At 40.0% G+C, this 24,505-nt stretch overlaps 1 protein-coding gene across 4 annotated transcripts in view; it reads left to right on the forward strand.

Annotated features, from left to right (window-relative positions):
- The window catches only part of ago4 (argonaute RISC component 4), a 49,766-nt gene that overhangs the window by 19,788 nt on the left and 5,473 nt on the right, over positions 1-24,505 (forward strand). Inside the window, exons 2-14 of one of the 4 annotated variants that reach the window (XM_034161294.1) lie at positions 2,040-2,211; positions 2,408-2,528; positions 4,249-4,430; positions 9,228-9,364; positions 9,795-9,929; positions 16,637-16,724; positions 17,856-18,003; positions 18,099-18,218; positions 18,483-18,644; positions 22,738-22,886; positions 23,219-23,403; positions 23,571-23,730; positions 24,128-24,299. In XM_034161294.1, the coding sequence (XP_034017185.1) occupies positions 2,040-2,211; positions 2,408-2,528; positions 4,249-4,430; positions 9,228-9,364; positions 9,795-9,929; positions 16,637-16,724; positions 17,856-18,003; positions 18,099-18,218; positions 18,483-18,644; positions 22,738-22,886; positions 23,219-23,403; positions 23,571-23,730; positions 24,128-24,299 (1,931 nt within the window). The remainder of the gene's footprint in view (positions 1-2,039; positions 2,212-2,407; positions 2,529-4,248; positions 4,431-9,227; positions 9,365-9,794; positions 9,930-16,636; positions 16,725-17,855; positions 18,004-18,098; positions 18,219-18,482; positions 18,645-22,737; positions 22,887-23,218; positions 23,404-23,570; positions 23,731-24,127; positions 24,300-24,505) is intronic. The other 3 variants (XM_034161295.1, XM_034161296.1, XM_034161297.1) reach the window with 3 other exon arrangements.

Raw genomic sequence — 24,505 nt, forward strand, 5'->3', positions numbered from 1 at the left:
CAGACTCTCTGCCACCCTTAAACGTTTTGTACCAATGAAACACCAATGCAATTTAATTCATAAGCAGTCTGAAGCAGTTAGTCTGCATAGCGTTCTTTCCGAGTTTAACACAAAATTTTATAGCGTATCGCTCTTTCAAACTGTCCTCCCGTCCTGACTGCATTTTGCAAAAAAGTCAGCTGTGACGAGTGTGATTTAGTAGGGTCTGCTTAACGTCCACATACAGCCGTCTTTCAACCTGGAATAACAAAAATTGGTAGATTATCTCCTTAGACATATGGTAATGACATATCAAAATTACAAGAGTGTGAGATGATTATAACTGCCCCTACGAAAAAAGTCTCAGAACTTATTGAAGGCACCTCGTAGTTATCATCCAATCCATGTTTCTTTGCTCATTATCATAATTACTCAATGAGAAACCGTAGTTCTACATCACAACAAACAGAATGGACTGAAATAACAATATATGGTCCATTGCTAAAGTTGCTTGGGGGAAATGCAGAATTGCGAGTGTGTTCCAAAGCTCACACACACACAAAAGCTCCTCACATGCAATCAATGCATTTGTTCAGTACACTTGCAAACCAAACCGCAGTTTTTTGGTACGTTTATGTGAATGAAAGGACTTCAACTCAACCGAATCATAACATTAAAATCAGCCCATTGGCCAATTCGGGTGTCTATTTATTGATGTAGTCATATGTAACTTGAAAATCCATGCCTCCTGTAACACTATGTAACAAATTTTTATTTTTGTTTTGTTCCTGGGTACACAGTGTGTTTTCCTAACCTGTTATGCCTTAAATAAATAGAAAATAGCTGTTATTCCACAGAAACTTTGCTTCTGTGATCAGGACAATATTTTGAAATTTGTCTGTTTTCAAGAATATTCTCGATTCGCCTTCACTACTACTGAGTAGTCTTCTAGAATATTCTTTAACTGCTAGAACTGTCCAGAATTTTCTAGAAGTTTCCAGAATTATCTAGAAATTTCAAGAAACTTTTAGAACTTTCTAGAACCTTAAAAAAATAAAATTAAAGTTTGTGCTGAATGTAGTAATTTTTCCATAGACTTTAGACATAAGCAGTTGAAATATAACATTTAGAAGCCAGGAACAAAAATTGTGTTACATAGTGATCAGTCTCTTTTCTTTTAGCAGTCACTGTTCCACAAAGTGATAAATGGCTGCCTGAAACTGCAACTGAAATGAGCTTTTGACAGGTAGTGCAGGTGTCCAATGCCTCCTTCCATGTTAATTATTGTTGATGTGTGAAGTACGATTTGTCATTCTGTGCAGGTTCAACGTAGCTGGAGGATGTCTGAGGTCTTTAAATGCTCCAATTAAATAAACCGTTTTAAATTCTACACATTGTGTGATTGCAACATTTGTGCTCCACTTCTAGATAGAAGTGGTGGGTAAATGAGTTTTCCTACATGCATGTGTATACATGTATGTAATGTATCTATGTGGGAGGGTGCATAGGTGTAGTTTGTTTATGTAGTGCATTTTTTGTGCAATGGTAATCCCAGACTCACTGCATGGCAACCGTCCATATGGCTCTGCTGCTGTCTGTCTAAGAGGCGTTTGGCCTTTTTTTGGCACGTGGGGTGGGTGCCCTGTGTCTGGGTGGAGTTGGGGGTGGGTTGCCATTGGAGGTCATTGTTTTCCCAGCCCTTTCTTGACCAATGTAGGTCATTGCCTAGACTTTCAGATCAATCAGAGTATGTATGTGAGCATTTGTGAGGTTGTTTGGGTGCATTCATGCTGGTGTCATTAATGGGTTTGCAGCGAACTTGACGTCATCCTTCAAATATAACATTTTAATTGAAAGAAATGCCTCTCTTTGCCATGAGCAACATCCAACACAGCAGCCAATGATCCAAACTTTTTTTTTTTTTTTTTTAAAGCAGATTATGTATGTATTTATTAATTTTAAGAGGACACTTGTAAATTTCACCTCTGGTCAGAAGAGATAGATGTACAGAGGTAATAATTCTATGGCAACATAATAACTATACCCTCTGCTCTGTCCAGGCCCGCCTGCCCCGACCTCTCTCTTCCAGCCTCCGCGACGTCCCGGCCTGGGCACGGTGGGGAAACCTATCCGTTTGCTGGCCAACCACTTCCAAGTGCAGATTCCCAAGATTGATGTCTATCACTATGATATTGACATCAAACCTGAGAAACGGCCTCGGAGGGTCAACAGGTAAACCCACTTGCAATATTTGAGCTGAAAATATAAACAAGGATATTATTTTTCTTATTTGTGGGAAATGCTTAAAATCAAGTTTCACTTCCATGTATTTTTGCAGATTGAGGAGAAGACAAACACATACAGTTGCATATTTTATTGTAGGAAAGGTTGTGTTTATGGATTACTATCGTATGCTTCTGTGTTGTAGGGAGGTGGTGGACACCATGGTGCGGCACTTCAAGATGCAGATCTTTGGTGACCGGCAGCCTGGGTATGATGGGAAGAGGAACATGTACACAGCACATCCACTGCCCATAGGGAGAGACAGGGTGGGTATTTCAACATTTGAAGCCTGTGTAATTAGCATGCATGCAGATAGAATGATTAAAAGGGCTTTTGTGCTTATAGACAATGACTCTAGATTGCCACAAAGAGAAATGGTTGGCGTTTAGGAACTTGAAACCTTTTTTTTTTTTTTTTTTATTATTATATATTTGGCAGGATGATGTCAGACATAAAATGGTTGGAGCAGGGATACTCAAACTTAGTCTCTTACACCTCCAGGGGGTTTGAGTATCATTCAGAGGAGTCGCAGTGCACGGCTTGATGGAAATTCCACGCTGTACAGGGAGCTAAAAAGAGGCATTTTGATGGTTGAAAAGGGGTGTCTTTTAGAGGAATTTGTGATTATGTAACTCTCAGTCTGAGGTCTAGCAGTCTTCAGTCTGCTAACACTGGAATCAAACCTCTATGTTCCTCCAAAGCTACACTTCATCCCTTCGCAGTCACAACATGCTGTGGCTTTGATTTGAAACAGGACTATGGTGATTGAGCTGTCAGTCAAACATTTAAGCCACCAAATATTACTGTGATTGCAAAGGTGGTGAAATGGCTCAGAGAGGACAAATCTCTAGGAATATGTGGAATTGCAGTGGAACTTCTCCGGGTGGGTAGAGATACAGCACCCCTGAAATTGCAAACAATCTTCGTTTCAGTCTAGGAGATGGGTATCATCACGATGGACCAGAAGAAAGGACTTCTCATCCCACACTGGAATGGAAAGGGTTATTTGTATTGAAAAAAACTAATGTGGTATTACACTGCTCTGTGTTGTGGAAAGTGCTTGCAAAGACTGTTCTTAACAGGATTGAGTCCATTATTGCTGTTTGGCAGCCAGCGCAGTCCTTTTTTTTTTTTAACACAAGACGTCAGAGAGGGGTCCCACTTGGGCTGTGAAGGAATGCTGGCTCTAACATTTTGGCTGTGTAGTCCATTTTATTGGACATGACCTGGAATGCTTGTACCTCGGTGTTGAAAACTCCAAAAGCTGAATGTCAAGGGGATGCCCATATGTCATCTGGCTGTGATGCATAAAGAGCGACTTGTTAGAGGTGGGGATTGACCGACTCTGCATGGGAGGTTGCCATCCAGGACACAAGGCGTGGGCATAGTGTAGTGGACACATTGACACCAGTGCATGTTCCTAGGCCAAGCCCGAATGAAAGAAATGTAATGTTTTGCAGCACACTGTCATTACAGGACTAACCTGTGATGTAGTGTTGCTAGCTAGCATCTACTGTAGTTCTGGACATGACGCGTTTCTCTGTGTTTGACTGTTCATCCTCAGCCATATCACTGATAGCTCATTAATTGCCATCTATTGTTTGGCAAGCCTGTCTCGTGTAGTATTTTGTTTTGTTATTACTCATTATGCAGTATGGATCATGTTTGTGACACTGTTGGAAGCGTTACTGTTTATTTTTTCCGTCTCTTAATATACATAGATTCATGTTTTCAATGCTAATATTCCAAGATCTTTCATGAACTTGACAATGCGAATATCACCAAAGCTTAGGGGGACGATCAACAAGACAAACTACCACTGTCATTAGATGTAGTTCAGTATGACTCTCCCCAGCATATGTGCTGTAACAAACACCACATTGCATTACAAAACACCAATTTCTGTCTGCTGATCATATGTATCTTTAATCTCACTGCCTTTGTCATCCTTCTCCTATTGTATTCTCTTCCTCCCCCCATCCTTAGGTGGACCTGGAGGTGACGTTACCTGGTGAGGGCAAAGATCAGACTTTTAAGGTGTCTTTGCAGTGGGTGTCTGTGGTCAGCCTTCAGATGCTACTGGAAGCACTCTCTGGTCACCTTAATGAGGTCCCCGAGGACTCTGTTCAAGCTCTGGATGTCATCACACGGCATTTACCTTCTATGAGGTATCGCTGCTCATCCATCTGTCTCTTCTCTGTGACAACTGTTTTCTTTTTCTTTTTCTTACTTAAATGGTAAATGTATCTAAAGTATGTCCTGACAGTATTCACAGCACTTCATTTTTTTCCACATTTTATTATGTTACAGCCCTATTCAAAAATGAAGTAAATAAATTTTTTCCCTCAAAATTCTACTCACAACACCCCATAATGACAACATGAAACTTTTTTTTAAATTTTTGCAGATTTATTCAAAATAATAAACTAAGAAATCACATGTACGTAAGTATTCACACACATTTTTTACTTTGTTGATGCACCTTTGGCAGCAGTTACATCCTCAAGTCTTCCTGAATATGATGTCACAAGCTTGGTGCACCTATCATTGGGCAGTTTTGCCCATTCCTCTTTGTAGCACATCTCAAGCGCCATCAGGTTAGATGGGGAGCATTGGTGCACAGCCATTTTCAGATCTCCAGAGATGTTTAAGCTGATTCAGGTCTGGGCTCTGGTTGGGCCACTCAAAGACATTCACAGAGTTGTCCTGAAGCCACTCCTTTGTCTTGGCCATGTGCATCGTGGTGGTGCAGCTCAGCTTAAAATTTCCATAACGATTGTTAATTTTGTGACTAAAGCACCAAACATGGCAGGTATATTCTAAATTAAGTAAACTTTATTTCCAGATGTGGCAGCATCCTGAAACCTGTAGGGTTCCAGGATGCTATTGAAAGGTATTCCATTTTATTTGTCTGATCATAAAGATTCCAAAAAGGTATAGTTTGCATTATCTATGACTGATTATTATGGATTTATGGTGTTAAAAGGATGACAAAGATCAATTTTAGTTTGTACAAGAATCAAAAGTTTAAGTTGCTCAGATTTTGGTAAAAGGTGATGAAAATGATTGGTTAAGAGTTTTAAAAAGGAATACTTTGCGCCATCTGTCATGCTTAGTTATATTATGGGGTAACATATGTCATAGAGTCCAATGGACTCTATGACATATGTTGTACCTATTATATGTATACCTTGTTTGACTTTTACTTTGGAGACCAAGCATTCAGCACTGTCAAAACTATTCCATTGATTCATCCTATTAGCTCAACCAATAATTTGTGTCACTTTTTTTTTTTTTTTACCAAAATTGGTGTAACTTTAACTATTGACCTCTGTCCAAACTGAAATTGACCTTTGTCATCTTTTTGACTGTTTTTACTACATAACTCCATAACATTTAGTCAACTTAGATGGGTGGCCAGCTCTGGGAAGAGTCCTGGTGGATCCAAACTTCTTCCATTTACAGGTGATGGAGGTCACTGTGATCATTGGGACCTTCAAAGCAGCAGAAATGTTTCTGTACCCTTCTCCAGATTTGTGCCTCGAGACTAGGGATGCACCGATCAACAATTTTTCACCTCCGACCCAATCCCGATGCCTGAATTTGGATATGTACCGATACTTTTCCGATCCGATACCAGAGCTCTGTTTGCTTTAATATTATTATTAACATTATTGTTGCTTTTATATGAGTATTTTCTTAAAAAGGAGACCTGAAAGTTCAGCTGCAATTTGCCAGAAGGTGTATGTAAGATGAAAGCCTAGATTTGATGTTTTGGTGAAAGCATTAAGTACTTTTATTTATTTATTTTTTTATAGACTTAAAGAGAAAAGACAGCACTCTCTCTCTCTTTGTCCCTCCTTCTCAATTTTCAATTTCAGTGGAGCTTTATTGATATGGGAGACATGTTTACATTGCCAAATCAAGTGTTACAGAGTACAAACTAAAAATTATGTCCTCTGTCTGTCTCTATCGTTGCCTGTCTCTCTCCCTCTGTCTGTCTCTCTCTCCCTCTCCCTCTCCCTATCTCTCTCTCTTGCTTTCTCTCTCCCTCTGTCTCTCTTGCTGTTTTTCTCCCCTTTTTCCCTTTCAGCGGACAGAATCTCTGTTCAGCTTCTCCTCCTTGGCTGCACGCTGAGCTGGCTTTTCACAGCCTTGAGACAGTGAAGCGGCTAACTTTTTAACACACATTTTCAGCAACACTTCAGTTAATTTTTCAGAAAATCTGTGCTTGAAAACAGACAATTTGAACCAGAAACACGAGCAGAAATTTGCCGCTAATCGCAGCTAGAACACTGCAGAAGAGAACTCTCTGCTTTACTGCTTGGCAGTAAACAAACAGAGAGCAGTTGAGAGGATACACAGTGGCTCTTCTCTGGGATTGTAAAATGTCGCGGTTGGATCGGTATTCTTCAATACGTGAATTACTTCAGTATCGGAACCCGTTACCGATCCGGGATGGGATCGGTCCCATCCCTACTTGAGACAATCCTGTCTCAGAGGTCTACAGACAATTCCTTTAATTTCATGCTTGGTTTGTGCTCTGACATGCACTGTCAGCTTGTGGACCTTGTATGTAGACAGGTGTGTGTCTTTTCAAATCATGTCCAATCAACTGAACTTACCCCAGGTGGACTCCAGTTAAGCTGTAGAAACATCTGAAGGATGCATCCTGTGGAAACAGGATGCACCTGAGCTCAATTTTGAGCTTCATGACAAAGGCTGTGAATACTTATGTACATGTGATTTTAGTTAGTTTTTTTTTTTTTTTTTTTTATAAATTTGCATAAATCTAAAAACAAAGTAAAGAAAAAACGTTTTTCACATTGTCATTATGAGGTATTGTGTGTAGAATTTTGAGGGGAAAAAATGAATTTCTTCCATTTTGGAATAAGGCTGTACAATAACAAAATGTGGAAGTGAAGTGCCGTGAATACTTTCCAGATGCACAGTATACCTTGCTTCCACAACTGATGCCAATCCTCAAACTGGTTTATAATTGTCACTCTCATATTGCTTACTAATGTCAAGGTGCTGCCATGCAAGCCGTTCAGGCGCACATAGGGTTCTTCAGGTCACCTTAAGAGATTTTACTGTCTGATTGAGGAATTGAGCATATGACCCTCAAGCCTTATTTTCTCATATTTGGAGTCACCACTTCCCTGCTTCACTACTTCTTGTATCTTTCCTGATTGTATCCACATGGTGTGCCACAATTTGTAACTGATGTGTTTTCAAGAAATTTATTCTGTGAGCAGCTTTTACAAGAATTGCTCTATTCACTAAACTACAGGACGTGCATTCCTGATATAATTGGGAACATTCCTAATTACAATGTTTTAAAGACACATTTATTAGATACAAATGACATGTGCACAACATTCATAACAACTCAGATTTTTGCTATTAGAGGTCATGTGATAATTTACTGATATTAATTTGTGCATTTCTGTAAACAGTCTGTAAGCATATGCTAATCAAATGGCTACAGAGTGCCAAAAACAAAGTACTCCTTAGTACTCGTGTTTCTGACTGTTTGCCACTTTGAGCATCCGTCCTAGTGCACTGTTGAATGGAATATGGACAAACTGATGCTAATGTTGAGAATGGAACCGTGATTAATTGCAAAGATTACATAAGTATGACAGGATGGAATAACTGTACCGCACAGTTATACTCTTATCTAGCGCCACTATACTGTGGTGTCATCTCATAATGTTTTAATGCAAGACCCATTTTTGCTTGGAAATTTCACATAAATACTTCAGCTCTTTATTTTATCCTCTTTATATCCAAATGACACAAACCATGACAAAACGCAAGCGTTACACAAAGCCTGAGGACGATCTCTGCATTTTTGTTTCGTCTTGGTGGTGACCACAGCCTGTGCGGGTTGCTGTGATTGACTATCCGTTCGGGGTGGGGGCACGCTGCCGCCGAGTGTCATGGAGGCCGAGGTCAGCTGACTCGATCAATACTGTCTGCCGCGGAATCGATCAGATCAGAGGCTAAGAATGAGGCTGTAGCTCCTGTGACAGTGGACAGGGAGGCTTTTATGAAGAAAACGGCAGAGCGGAAATCAAATTCTTAAGGTACAGCAACAGCTGCGTGCATTATGTCCATTCTTCTATGTTTTAAAGGACAAGTTGCACCATTAGCCACCATGCTGATTTTGATGTGGTACTTGCATTTAAAAAAATATTAAGAGTTGGGGGTGAAGTGTGTTGCCTCCTCTCTGTATGGAGCACAGAACTGGGCAGCGTGCTCTAGGGTCCTGTGCATCTGTGAGCTGGTAGGATGTCCTGAATATCCTGAAAATATTGTCTTCCTGACTTTTTCAAAGAGTCTGCTTGCAGGTCCACTGATCTGAATGAATGCTGAGCTTTCAGTTTCATATGACTCGTCAGTAGTTTCATCATCTGATGTTGCAGTGTTTGTTTCACTCTGTTTCTGCATTTGCTCAGACTGACATCACTCGCCCAGAAATGCTGCAAAAAGCTTTTTTCTGGAAATGCACCTGCTGACTGGCTGAGCAAGAAGTTTAATTAGCAATAAAGTACGTCAACAACCACTAATGTGACCACATGTGCGCAGATACACTTACAGTCAGAAATACTTTGCTGTTGTGTTGTTGAACAGTACGTTAAACAATATGCAACATGTCCTTTTAAAGCATCTCATTTTGGTCTTTCTTAAAGTGGAAACAACACGACACCGACAGCTGGTTCCCGAGTGCTGTATTGTGGCTTACTGCACTTCAAACCAATCGTTAGAATTTGGCGAGCTCATTAAGATGGATTAAATGCAATTTTATGTATAAGACTGTACAGAAACCAAATGTGATGCAGTTTATTAATCAGAATTTGTTATTATAAGCTGCCAATACCAAATGCAGTAACCTACAGAATAATGTGAAGTTTTATTTGGTTGATTCGGTCAGTAATTGGCAGTTGTTGTGTCTACAGGTACACTCCAGTGGGGAGATCCTTTTTTTCTCCTCCTGAGGGTTACTACCACCCTTTGGGTGGAGGCAGGGAGGTGTGGTTTGGTTTCCATCAGTCTGTCCGTCCCGCCATGTGGAACATGATGCTCAACATTGATGGTAAGAGCACAGAATTGATCTGTGTCAGGCGAGTATCTTCAGGTTGAATAACCATCCAACATGATACACTCAGAAGCTCTAATGTTTAGTTAGTAGCTAATGATAGTAATTGAATTTTTTTTTTCTTTTTCTTTTTAATGCTATGGGTATGGCATACCTAGGCTTTTGGAAATTGGGGGGGCATGTTTGGCAAACCACACCTTGAGGAGTATCCACTCTGTTACTTTAAAGGGAGTTGTGCTATTGGCAAAGGTTGAGAGGTGAGGTACTGCCAGGAGTGTCAATAAATCACTTGAATGCCTCTCAATATGTCACTACTGCATTACCGCTCATTAAGTCTACAGTTTTGGCCAGTACTCTTGCTTGTGATGGAATCTAATTTATGTGATTGCTTCTAATTGAATAATAATGAATTGTTTTCTGCCTCCAGTCTCGGCCACTGCCTTCTACCGTGCTCAGCCTGTGATCGAGTTTATGTGCGAGGTGCTTGATATACAGAACATCAACGAACAGACCAAACCCCTGACTGACTCGCAGCGTGTCAAATTCACCAAGGAAATAAGAGGTGGGCAGACACTACAAGCAAACTCACAATATACCAACATTCCGTCGGGTACTTTCTGTATTGAACTGAATTTGCCAGAGAATGAAGAATTACCAGATGTGGTGTACATGTGTATCATATACACAGCTTCTCTGACTCACCGAGTATCCATTTTACTGTGGAGATTACAGGTTGGCGTGGGCCTGCAAGGCACGTTTTTATGTGGTATGCAAACTAAAGATACTACTTCTACTCCTGACACAGTCATGCTGTAAACACACAGCTTAACCCACACTCGTTTATGAACACAGTTCTTTACCTGAGGTATCAGAAGCTTGTATTTCTGCCTTCAAACACAAACTTGATAATCTTGAATTGAAAAATGTATGTTGTCTGCATATACGCTCATCTGCCACTTTATTAGGTACACCTTGCTTGTATCACATTACACCACATTTTGTCTTCGGATCTACCCAAAACCTTCCTGACATAGATTCGACACAGTGTTTGATCATTCCTCAGATAGTTTGATCCATATCAACATGATTGCACCACCACCATCAGCAGCCTGAATTGTTGACACAAGACAGGATGGGTCCATGCATTCATGTTATTTATGCCAAATTGTGACCCGACCATCTCAGTGTTGCAACAGAAACTGAGACCCACTTGACCAAGCAGCATTTTTCACAATCTTCCACTGTTTAATTTTGGTGAGCAAGTGGACATTGTAGTCTCTTTCCTGTTCTTGATCAACAGAAGTGAAACCCTTTGTGGTCATCTGTTACTGTAGCCAGTTTGTGTTATGTTTCAACATTTTGTACATTCAGAGATGTTCTTCTGCATGGCTTGTCATTCTGACTTCTACTGTCCATGAGGCATTATGCCCAGAGGAATTCTCTTCCCCTCCAGATGTATGTTCTTTTTTGGATAATTCTCTTTAGACCCTAGTGATGGTTGTGCGTGCAAAATCTCAGTAGATCGGCAGTAGTTTATGAAAAGCTCAAAACAAACCCATCTGGCACCAACAACTACGTCACATTCAACACCACTTTCCTTCTCCATTCTGTTTGGTTTGAACTTCAGCAAATTCCCTTAACCATGTCTACATCGAGACTTCCACTATGGTGGATAGACGAGCGGCCGCTTAATTTTACATCTTCCAGTGGGTCCAACTTCCCCTGGCATCTATACACTTAAATTATAATCAGAAAGTAGCTTAACAAGTATGCCAGGGGGCAACAAAAGAAAGAGATGAGGAAATATCCAAGTTGACAAAGAAGAGACTTTTTCACCGAGTGAAAGTGACAGAGACCAGAGCGATAGCAACAAGCTAGGCGAGCATAGCATGCAAGCTAACAATATAAGCGCCAATAACATGGAGGCTATGAGAGCTAGCATTATCGCCGAAATCCAAAAGTACACGCTGAGGTCCAAGAGCTCAGTCACAAAACCGGACAACTCAAGAATGACCTCTCTGAGTTCAGGGAAGAAATGAACTCTAGACTCAACAATGTGGAGAACAATGTTAACCAAATGAAAGACAGAATCGAAGCAACCGAGGAGCGAGTAACAGAGATGGAGGAATTCAGCGCGGATGTGAAAGATGCCTTATCCTACACACTTGGTCTTCAGGACGAGCTTCAAACTCGTTTTGAATCACTTGAAGCATTTTCCCGCAGAAACAACATCCAGATCCACGGAATAAAATAGCAAGCTGAAGGGAATGATATGATGGGATTCGAGAATTTCATTAAAAGTGAGCTGTCTCTTCCCCATACCACTCTGGGAATACAACGTTGCCACTGCTCCAATGCTCCTCAGCCTCCCGGGGACCCCAACCCAAGATCTATAGTAATGTGCTTCCTCGAGTTCAAGACTAAAGAACTTGTACTTCGATCAGCATGGAACAAGAAAGTCATTATGGTCAAGGAAAGACGTGTTTTCTTTGAACACGACTATACAGGAGACACTCTGTCAAAGAGAAAAGCATACATGCCCATACGGAGAGCGCTGAAAGAAAGAAACATTTGTTTTCAGACTCTGCACCCTGCACGACTACGTGTCCACCTTCAAACCGGCCCCGTGATCTATAACAATGCAGGAGACACAGCAGAAGACCTGAAGCAAAAAGGAGTGATAGACGGAAACGTTACAACCCAAACGATGACGGGAAGACTAGCGGGCGCGAGGATGTCCAAACCACACTGGCAAAAAGTTGATTCTCCACGACGCACATGGGAATCAAGGATCAAAAGTATCCAAGAAAGATTAAAGGAATTTCGCCGTGATGCAGATGCTTCTTAAGAGTTTCTTCTTTATTTGACGTGAAACAACACATGACACTTTCCTCATTGTTGTTTTTCTGTTATGTGCGCTGCTATTGACCTGCAGCCCGTGCTGTCAGGGGCTCCCTTGTTCCTTAGGGACTCTCCTCTCAACTCCGAAGTGGATAATTCACTTCACTTGTGGAAGTCACTGTTATATTATGTTGTTTATCACTGTTATTACTGTTATTACTGTTCTTCCAGACCGACCCTTTTGTTTATGCTTAGCCATATACTCTATAATGTATATTGTGTTGACTTGATTAAGTAAAATTAATAGACAAAAGTATAATTTCATTACCCTTAACGTAAACGGCTTACATAACCCAATAAAACGTAGTAAAATAATCAGTAAAATTAAACGTGAGAAACAAGATGTGATATTTTGGCAAGAAACGCATCTTAATAACACTGAGCATGAAAAAATTAAAAAATGGTTCAAACATACTTACTATTCATCTTTTAAAAAAGGAAATGCGAGAGGAGTGGAAATTCTTATTTCAAACAAAATCAATTTTGAGTTCACGTCACAAATTTCTGACACTGAAGGAAGATATGTGCTAGTAAAGGGTTTGATTGATCATAAAAAAGTGACATTACTTAATGTTTATCGCCCTCCAGGAAATGATAAGCAGTTTGTTAAAAAAAAAATTCAACCTGTACTGAAATATCTGGAGTACCAGTGTGTGCTGGAGACTGGAACGCTCATTTACTTCCTTCTCTTGACTCTTCTACAAATAAGAGGATACAACCTCCAGCAATACTGATTAACAAATTGCTTAAAGAAGTGGGTATGAAAGATGTATGGCGAGATTTTCATCCACATGAGAAATGCTTTACCTTTTTTCCCCATTCACATATTATGTTATCCAGACTAGACTATTTTTTCATGCTGAGCTCAGACAGGCACAGAATTATTCAATGTGAAATTGGAATACGAGATGTTTCAGACCATGCAGGAGTATATTTGACGTTACATTTAGATACTAAGCGAAAAGAAACCCTTTGGAGACTTAACAATAGCCTCCTTAATGATATAGACCTTAAAAAATATGTACAAGAACAATTAACAGATTACATATATCATAACAATAATGAAGAAACTTCACCTAGTGTAATATGGGACACTGCAAAAGCAGTTTTGAGAGGAAAGCTTATAATGTGGTCATCAATTAAAAAGAAAGAGAAACTAATTTCAGACAAGATTGCTGAACTAAAATTCTTAGAACAACAACACATGAGAAATGACAATGATATGCTGCAAAAAATTCTTTCAGTTAAACAATTTATATGACGATCACATAGAAAGGAAAGCAAAATTTATCAAACAAAATTACTATGAGAATGGTCCAAGAGCTAAAAAAATCACTTGGCTGGAGGACACGAAAACTACAAGCCAACCGCAATATCCACAAGATAAGAAACCCAGCTAATAACACAGTACAATATAATTTAGAAGAGATTCAGACATCCTTCATTACTTATTATACAAATTTATACTCTCAGCCGCCTGCAGCAGATATAATCATAGTAGAGAATTTTCTTACAAAATTAGACTTATCCTCGATAGGAAGAGAACAAAACAAAAACTTACACAAATAATAACAGAAAAAGAAATCGATAAAGCAATTTCAAACCTAAAGGGAAATAAAATGTCTGGCTCTGATGGGTTTCCGTCAGAGTGGTACAAATATTTTAGACAAAAAATTATACCTTTGCTTAAATCTTGCTTTAATTATGTGCTTACAGGAGGTACAATACCTGAATCCTGGAATCAAGCCCTTATCTCTGTAATACCTAAAACAGGGAAAGATGCAACTGAATGTGGCTCATATTGGCCTGTATCAATACTAAACGTAGATTATAAAATATTTACAACAATCCTGGCAAAAAGACTAGAACACATTATCCCAGAACTAATAGATACTGATCAGATGGGATTTGTGAAAGGGAGACAGACACACGACAACATCCGCAGAGCCCTTCACCTTGTAAAATACATGACAAATACAGAGTCAGTTGGCCTAAGCCTTGATGCCGAAAAGGCTTTTGACTGTCCGATGAGAGTTTTTATTTCTGACCTTAAAATGTTTTGGTTTTAATGATCAGTTTATCCAGTGTCTCAAATCACTATATCACTCCCCCACAGCCAGGATAAAAATTAATGGGGATCTCTCTGCTGAAATTTCACTGAAAAGGGGCTGCAGGCAAGGATGCGCCCTCAGCGCAACCTTGTTTGCATGTTACATTGAGCCCCTAGCCCAAGCAGTCAGAGAAACAGATAATATCAAAGGCGTCTTTGTAAAAGACACAGAATATAAAATTTGTCTATACGCTGACGATGTTTTGCTTACACTTACCAAACCTGAAACCAGCCTAACCACATTAATAACTGTACTTGAAACATTTGCATCATACTGTGGTTCCAAATTAAATTTCCACAAAACTCAAATCCTCACTTACAATTATAAATGGAGAAAAAATGTCCTAAAATGTTTACAGTGTAATTGGAACAACTGTATAATTAAATACCTAGGGGTCCAAATATCCAAGGATTCAAATGATCTTTTTAAACACAATTATGACCCCCTGACAAACAGTATTAAAGCAGATTTGAAGAGATGGTTGCTCCTCCTTATGAACATGTATCAGAATTGAAATGATAAAATTGACCATATTCCCTAAATTACTATATCTATTTTTGGCATTACCAATTGAAGTGTCCTCCAGGCAATTTGTTGAATGGAACAGAATGATTTCTAATTTCATTTGGAATAAACAACGTCCACGAATAAAATACGAAACCATGCAATTAAGGTACAATTAAGTAAGAGCATGGTCGAATGTTTCTATAAAGCCGCACAGCTTAGAGTTTTGGTCTTGTGGTGTGACTCAACTGAGGATGCCAAATGGAAAGGAATTGATCAAGCAGAGATTGGTGTTCCCCTTCCCTCTATTTTGGGAGACAAACAGAAAATTAAATCACTCTTAAACAGTGTAAATGTTTACATAAGAACACCATTAAATATTTGTTTAAAGAATTTAGAAAAGACGCCTTTGAAAAAGCTGCACGAATTTTGTGCTGGCCTGCTTATGATACACAATTTACTCCCTCCAAAATTGATAGCAAATTCCAATACTGGTATAACAAAGGGATAACTTCGTATTGGAAAATATCAAATGGCAACATAAAAAGCTTTCAACAACTAGCAATTGATTACGCCTTGGAGAAGGATGACTTCTACAGGTATCTTCAGTTGAGACATCACTTCAGTGACAATATCAAAAATACAAAACAAGAAATTGATGACTTGGTTGGGCTTATTTTGGATGTATGTAAAGGGAAACTTACTAAAAAGTATGTCTCTTCAACATATTCTTTTCTGCAAATAAGACAAGCAAATTCAACTATATACATAAAACAGAAATGGGAAAAAGAAGCCGGAATTAATTTAACAGAAGATGATTAGTTAAATATATGTAAAACTATCACGACAACCTCAAGTTCAGATTTGTGGAGAGAATTTATGTGGAAGAACACAGTGAGATACTTTACAACACCTAAAATCAAAGAACATCAGACCAAAAGTCATACACAGGGCAATTGTTGGAGGAAATGTGGACAGTCATCAGCTGGACATTATCACATATTTTGGAAATGCCCCAAAATCGCCACCTACTGGTCAGACATAATAAAATCGTCAAAGGGAAACTGTTTTGGGGAAAAATGGACATCATATATTTATTCTTGATGTAAGCAGTTGTTTAAATACACATACATACATAGAGAAGACGCAATGCATTGTGGCTTTCAGTATCTTCAATTCTGAATGTATCTCATTTTTGGTCGAGTCGGTCTATTATGTTGTTTAATAATTTGTGTTTTTTTATGTTTGAAAAAAACTAAAACTTAAATATAAAGTTACAAAAACAAAAACAAGCAAAAAAAACGTCTACATCCATGTGCTGAATTTCTGCCATGTGATTGGCCGATCAAATACTTGCTTTAATGTGCAAGTTCTCCAAGTTTAAGTGTCTAGCATCATTTCATATTTGACAGTTGTGGACCAAGATACTTGTGACACTGTTCCAAATCAGTATGTGTGTGTGTGTGTGTGTATATATATATATATATATATATATATATATATATATATATATATATATATATATATATATATATATATATATATATATATATATATATATATATATATATATATATATATATATATATATATATATTATGAAGTGCAATTTGTGTTTTTCATTTTCCTTTCTAAAAACAATTTAGTCTCACATGGCAGAAACTACATTTCTTTCACAGGAGCTATACCTAAGATTTCAAAATATTTCAAGTTGCTGTGAACATTCATTCTGCTCCTTGTGCATTTTGAACAGGCTTGAAGGTTGAGGTCACACACTGTGGTCAGATGAAGAGGAAGTATCGAGTGTGCAATGTTACACGACGACCTGCCAGCCACCAAACGTAAGCACCATCCTCCAGAGAGGGTGCATTATTTAATTAATTTATTTTTCTACTACTACTTCCATTATTACATTCATCTTTATACAGAAGTGTGACACAGTCCAAAATACTATCCTCATAAATACTTGATTAATGCAACTTTGGTCATGTTTTTTCCACATTCTAATGTGGAGTTAATGTAGACTCTTGACAGGAAGCAGAACGTTCAACTACATTACACCCATTTTGGCGTCTCTTCACTGGCTTCCTGTCTCTGTGAGGTCGGATTTTAAGGTTCTGCTATTAACCTATAAAAATTATTCACGGACTGGCACCTCCCTACTTTGCTGACCTAATTAAATCCTACGTACTGGCCTGGGTTCTGCGTTCTCGGGGCGTGGGACTGCTTTGTGTCCCTAGGGTAAAAAAAAAAGAAAAAAAGTCTATAGGCCACAGAGCCTTGTGTTATTGTGCACCTGCTTTGTGGAATAATCTCCCTATGGAGATAAAACAGATTCTGTAGAGACATTCAAGTCCAGGCTTAAGACACATTTATTCTTCTTTTCAAATGGCTAGCATAGTGGCATAGTATGGAACTATGCTTCCTATCCCTTTAAATTCATTTTATTAGTAATGGAACAGGTCTCGGCCTCTGCTCCTTTTCTCTCTGTCTGAGGTATGGATAGCGGGATGGCTACTGAAGACATGGTGCCAGACTGACAGACTGCACTCTGCAGTCTGTGTTTGGAATGGATATTGCCATTGGAGCAGGGCCTCTGACAGCATGAGGACTGCTGGATGAGCCCTGCCGGGGCATAACCACCTGCGTGGACTTCTCATCAAATGCATATTCTTTTTGTTATTGTGTCACGTTGTCTTGATTTCCTGTTTTCTGTTTTTTTACCTTTCTTAAACTTTGTAAAAACCTTGTAACTGTTAGAATGGCCTAAGCGGTGGTTCACCCCCCTGAGTCTGGTCTGCTTGAGGTTTCTTACTCAGTACTATCAAAAGGAGTTTTTCCCTTACCACTGTCACCTGTGTGCTTGCTCTAGAGGTTGGTAAGGTTAGACCTTGCTTGTGTGAAGCGCCTTGAGTCAGCTTTGTTGTGATTTGGTACTATGTAAATTAAATTTGTTTTGCATGTATTCATAGGTTCCCCTTACAGTTAGAGAATGGCCAAGCCATGGAGTGCACAGTAGCTCAGTATTTCAAGCAGAAGTACAATCTACAGCTCAAGTATCCACATCTGCCCTGCTTACAAGTGGGGCAGGAACAGAAGCACACATACCTTCCCCTGGAGGTGAGACAGAAATACCATTAATGTTTGTTCATCGTTTTTGTCTCTTTTTGGTTCAGGTCTTAAAAATACATGGTGTGTCTCTTCCTGCACTGTAGGTCTGTAACATTGTTGCAGGCCAGCGCTGTATCAAGAAACTGACTGACAACCAGACGTCCACCATGATCAAAGCGACAGCTCGCTCAGCCCCTGACAGGCAGGAAGAGATCAGCCGACTGGTGCGTGCCATTTCCTCTTCAGTTTGATTTTCTCACATGCACAAAGGCAGTGAAGTAATAATGTGGCAAAACCTATCTGTACTGTGCTGAAAGATAGAAATACGTAATAAATTATAATTGACATAAAATATTGAAATTAAAAAGCTGTAATAGAAATTACAGTGTATTTTTCCACTGAAGATCTTGAACTTTGCACCCTTGGCTCAGAGTTTGGTAAGTGGCGATGATGCTGCATAATATATTTTTTACCCCTTATCCTTCCAGGTCAAAAGTAACAGTATGGTTGGGGGCCCGGACCCTTATCTGAAAGAATTTGGCATTGTGGTGCACAATGACATGACAGAGGTGACAGGGCGTGTCCTCCCAGCGCCCATGCTGCAGTATGGGGGCCGGGTGAGTACAGACACAGGGAGGGACTGTGGCAGGGTGAGTACTGGTCAGTGGCTGCTCTTTCTGGGACACATGGGGAGGGGGGGTGTCACTCAAGGAATGCTGGCACATTGGGTGGTGTTCCAGGTTGGCAGACAAAACGCAATAGGAATTAATCAAAAACTAATCATTTTAATATCTCTAATAAGCTTTTTTCCCCCCCAGTAAACTGTAGACCTGTGACCAAGTCTCTCATTTGTTAGTTATTCTAACTGTTACTACTAATTCACACTGTGATCCTGAATGCAGACCTGGAACCTGCCCTGTGTTCTAATCCTGTGGAGCATTTCATCAGTCAAGTGTGCATGTCTCCTTTCAAATGGTTTCTTCTCCCTTCATTGACACTGCATCAGAAGTATGAAAAATACCGCAGTGTGCACACTTAATATTATGGATGCGCCAATGCATGACATCAGCACATGCTCCCTGACCTGACCTGACCTGGCTTACTTAACAAACTAATATAATTCCCTGGGAGACAGGACGAACAGTTAGTTACTGGACTGGTGAGATGCACCCAGTGAATCTCCACTAAGCTGAGCCCTGAGAATGTGTGTTGGTGCGTGCACCGACCACAGTCATACATTGAAACTGTGACGCTGGGTGGCACTTGTTTGCATCCAGATTATTGAGGGAAGACTAGAATGGGGGCATTTTTATGTGGACCAGGAGTCCCCGTGATTCTTTTCTTTCTTTTTTAACAACAGTATAGACCTTTGTCACAGAAGTTATTTCCTTTTTGCAGGGGCAAGAAGCTGATTTGAGATTCATGGATTGTGTGTATGAGGCAAAAAGAATGTACATGCTAAATGGAGGATGATAAGACTCGTGCACGCCCAGCAACAAAATGGTTACTATCAGTTGTACAGTGTGCTAGATTCCCCATATTGGGATTTTCTAACTCTGCCCTCTGATCTGTGTGTGGAGCGAAACTCACTAATTGCTTAAAACAAAACAGCCAAATGAATTTCTAATTTTCTACAACCTGACAAATTCATCTTACATGCACAACCATATTAGTACACTGACAACTAAGTTGCATCTGAAACTGAAAGTAAAGATTTTAATGTCTGATTTACATCCTCTGAGGATGCATTGATTGTGTAATGACAGGAACTACTGCAATATGTGTAATTTGCAGACTTCATCAGAATTATTGCACAGTTAACCTGCTCATTTTTACTGCTGCTCTCTCCTAGCTAGTCAACAGTGAGCTGGGGTGGTGCATGCTCTTGACTGGCTGAGCACAACTGGTCTAGATGATTCCAGCGTTCTTTTCACAATTGGCTCCATGCTTTGTCGTTTCCATTGTCACAGTAGGCGTTTGTTTGAACCATCCAGTTTTAGCTTCTCTTCCATCATGCCATCAATTTAATTAACAATGCCGACACCTAGTGGTCAGAGGTGACACATCCCCCTTTCTTTGACATGAAAGCCACTAAAATCCTGCACTAAGTAGAATTCATGAGAGCTTAAATTCCATGTTAATTTTGTTGAATAAAAATTAAAACATTACAGAGCAGCTAAGAGGTAACTCCCCCCCCCCCAGTGCATTGTGTAGCTGTTAATTTATAAAGCATATGCATTGGATTAACTTTAATGTACTTGCATTATCTGTGTGCCAGTATATTATCTTGGAAAATACAAGTATCAGATCAGGAGTCTGTATTGGCAGATACTTGATATTAAATGACTCAGATCTGGATCCAGAGCAAAACAAAAACAAACCTAAAAACTAAACAAAAACCCTTGGTGTCAATGTAGATTGTTACATCATTGTATCTTCTGTCAAGCTCCAGTCACACTATTGGCTGTTTAAACAACAGTGGTTATTTTGAGACCCCTCACAGCAGTGTTGCTGTGAATGGTTTGGCCCATTTCCTGCTGGGACGTAGAGTCGAATTAGCTTCCAGTGAAAACTTCTTAAATGTAGACCGACAGATTTTCCCATGTTTCTGATCACATGGTATAAATGAAGCACTTGTATCTTTCATTTTAAAACTGCATGCTAATATAAAGTACGACTTCCTGAAGTGACTGTTTGCATATTTGAGGTGGGATAAGCATTGGTCTGTTTTCTGCTTACATAAAAACTTCATCAGGTATTAAAAGATTAACCAAACGCGACTTTAAACTCTTTAAAGTCTAAAAGACTTTAAAGACTCTCTTTAAAGTTTAAAAGACTTTAAACTTTTGTGATGACCTTGGAGACGGCAGCTCCAACGTTTTTCCTGATGTGTCTTTGTGGTCACTAATGGCCTTTGGCATATCTTGTTAATGTAATTGAAAGTCATTAAATGGTGCCTCCCAACCTCCTAAGTGTGGACACTCCACATAATGCCTGCACTCCCATGAAGAAATGGGAGTGCAGGCGTTTTCTCTCTCTCTCTCTCTCTCTCTCTCTCTCTCTCTCTCTCTCTCTCTCTCTCTCTCTCTCTCTCTCTCTCTCGCTCTCTCTCTCTCTCTCTCTCTCTCTGTGTGTGTAAACAAACAAAGCAGAACATAGAGTAAGAATGTTCTGTGCCTAAATAACAACACTAAGGCACAGTGCCCCCGATTCACATCAGTACCATTTACTAGCTACACACCATCCTACTAATACAATAAAACAGGTTGGAGTTTTAGCAAACTCAGGTGAAATGTATTGACTCACTATGTTTGTATTGCAAACACAGTGCATCCAGAAAGTATTCACAGTGCTTCACTCTTTCCACATTTTATGTTCCAGCCTTATTCCAAAATGGATTAAATACATTTTTCCTCAAACTTCTATACACAATACCCCATAATGACAGTATGAAAGTTTTTTTTAATTATGAATCACATGTACATATGAATAGAATAGAATTTATTATTATCTTTGTACATGACACCAGAAAAAATACTGTGCATGACAATGAAATAAAAAATATGCATTCACAGTCTTTGCCATGAAGCTCAAAATTGAGCTTGGGTGCATCCTGTTTCCCCTGATCACCCTTGATATGTTTCTGCAGCTTAATTGGAGTCCACCTGGGATAAATTTAGTTGACTGGACATGATTTGGAAAGACACACACCTGTTCACATATAAGGTCCCACAGTTGACAGTGCGACAGAACCACCAGGACTCTTCCTGAAGCTGGCCGCCCGTCCAAACTGAGCAATCACAGGAGAAGGGCCTTAGTCAGGGATGTGACCAAGAATCTGATGGTCACTCTGTTAGAGCTCCAGCATTCCTCTGTGGAGAGAGGAGAACCTTCCAGAAGGAGCGCCATCTCTGCAGCAATCCACCAATCAGCCCGGTATGGTAGAGTGGTCAGATGGAACCAACTCCTTAGTAAAAGGCACATGGCAGCCTGCCTGGAGTTTGCCAAAAGGCACGTGAAGGACACTTAGACCATGAGAAACAAAATTCTCTGGTCTGATCAGACAAAGATTGAATTCTTTTGCGTGAATGCCACAGAGTTCCAAATGTTATGGAATACCAAATGTTCTAGAAATTTTAGCTAAGCTGCACCACTACTAAGTGCACAGCCAAGATATCAAAAGAATAGCTTCAGGACAGCTCTGTGAATGTCCTTGCGTGGCCCAGCCAGAGTCTAGACCTGCATCCAATTAAACATCTTTTGAGAGATCTGAAGATGGCTGTGCACCAATGCTCCCCATCCAACCTGATGGAGCTTGAGAGGTGCTGCAAAGAGGAATGGGTAAAACTGCCCAAAGATAGGTGCACCAAGCTTGTGGCATCATATTCAAGAAGACTTGAGGGTGTAATTGCTGCCAAAGGTGCATCAACAAAGTACTGAGCAAATGGTGTAAATACTTATGTACATGTGATTTCTTAATTTTATATTTTTAATAAATTTGCAAAAAAAAAAAAAAACTTCTTTCATGTTGTCATTATGGGGTGTTGTGAGTAGAATTTTGAGAGGGGGAAAAAAGAATTTACTCCATTTTGGAATAAGGCTGTAACATAACACAATGTGGAAAAAGTGAAGTGCTGTTAACACTTTCTGGATGCACTGGACTCATGTTTGTGTTTATTGCATGTTTTGGCTGTAGTATCAATTGTGTTGGCTGATTGAACCGGGGGTTGACTAAGAGAGTAGGGACTCTCTCCACAGAATAAAACCGTGGCCACGCCCAACCAGGGTGTGTGGGACATGAGAGGGAAGCAGTTCTATGCTGGCATTGAGATCAAAGTCTGGGCCGTGGCCTGCTTTGCACCCCAGAAACAGTGTCGGGAGGACTTGCTAAAGTGAGTCATGGTTTTTAACACTTTTGCTGTGGCCTGTCTGAAAGCTACTCAACAACTACAAGAGGAAGTGACAGAGCAAAACCAGAATGAGACTCTTTTTTTTTTTTTTCTTTCCACAATTAATTTTCATAAATTGACTTTGTAACATGCATGCAACTGATATCAAGTGGCTCGTTACTGTATTTGCTCATTATGAGTCTGCATGACCTTGAACTGTAATACAAAAATGTGCTTTTCCTACTATTGCATAGCTCTCACATGCAGTTATTATGTGCACATTCCTCCTGTTACTCACTTCTAACGAGCATGTATGTGATGTTATTCCTTTGTAGGAGCTTCACTGACCAGCTGCGAAAAATCTCAAAGGATGCTGGGATGCCCATTCAGGGTCAGCCATGTTTCTGTAAATATGCACAAGGAGCTGACAGTGTGGAGCCCATGTTCAAACACCTCAAGATGTCTTACGTAGGCCTGCAGCTCATTGTGGTCATCTTGCCCGGCAAAACGCCTGTCTATGGTCAGCACTTGGAAATTGTAGATTTGTTCATTTCAGTAAATAAGGGAAATGTAACATCTAGTAGATGAACAAAGGAAAATGTAGTGACAAGCGTTCGTCTTTGAAATAATTTAAATTCTGCTGAAACAAACTGGTTAGTAATGTGTTACTTGTCGTTTTCTGTACAGCTGAGGTGAAACGTGTGGGGGACACCCTCCTTGGCATGGCCACCCAGTGTGTCCAGGTGAAGAATGTAGTGAAGACGTCCCCTCAGACCCTCTCCAACCTCTGCCTCAAGATCAATGCCAAACTGGGCGGCATCAACAATGTCCTGGTGCCTCATCAGAGGTCAGCGTGTAGTCTTTGAATTTGTTTTTGCAGCCACCAGTGGCTCACCCAGGCAGCTGGTTAGCATAAAGTTGCCTCAAAAAGACACATTCAGTGATTAATGGTTTCCATAGTCATGCAGTATGTTACTTGTGAATGAGACTGGCCTGGTATATGCATTACACATAGTGAACCCCCCAAGAAGTCTATTGATTTTTGGGGTCAAAAGGTCAAAATCACTGAACTGTACTTTGTAAAAGCTTTCTGCAAAAAGCCTCACTTGTCAGTGGTGAGGTCATCAACTTTGGCCAGGTAGCGTGGGTTCATGGAGATTATGCGCTTGTTGCTTCGGTTGCACTCTTAAGTCCTCATGTATCTTCCTTGTCTTTGTCATCTTTCCATATCGTTTTTGGTTCAGGCCTTCTGTGTTCCAGCAGCCTGTCATCTTCCTGGGTGCTGACGTCACACATCCACCAGCAGGCGATGGGAAGAAACCGTCCATCGCCGCAGTCGTGGGCAGCATGGATGGCCACCCGAGCCGATACTGTGCCACGGTCCGCGTTCAGACGTCTCGACAAGACATGTCTCAGGTACCTTCTTCTGTGATGTTTCATTTTTATCATGCATAAGCTAGTACTCACAGTTTTAACTAAAGCATAAACTTTATTTAGAAATCTGGTTCCCCCCGCCCCTGTCTGCCAGGTGCTTTTAATCTCTTCATCCAGAATTTTAATTGAGTTTTGTTGTTGCTTTTTTATTTGTTTGACAAATCACTCATAACATCTGGTGAAGCCAT

This window comes from Thalassophryne amazonica, chromosome 20 (genome assembly GCF_902500255.1).
Source record: "Thalassophryne amazonica chromosome 20, fThaAma1.1, whole genome shotgun sequence".
NCBI lineage: Eukaryota > Metazoa > Chordata > Actinopteri > Batrachoidiformes > Batrachoididae > Thalassophryne > Thalassophryne amazonica.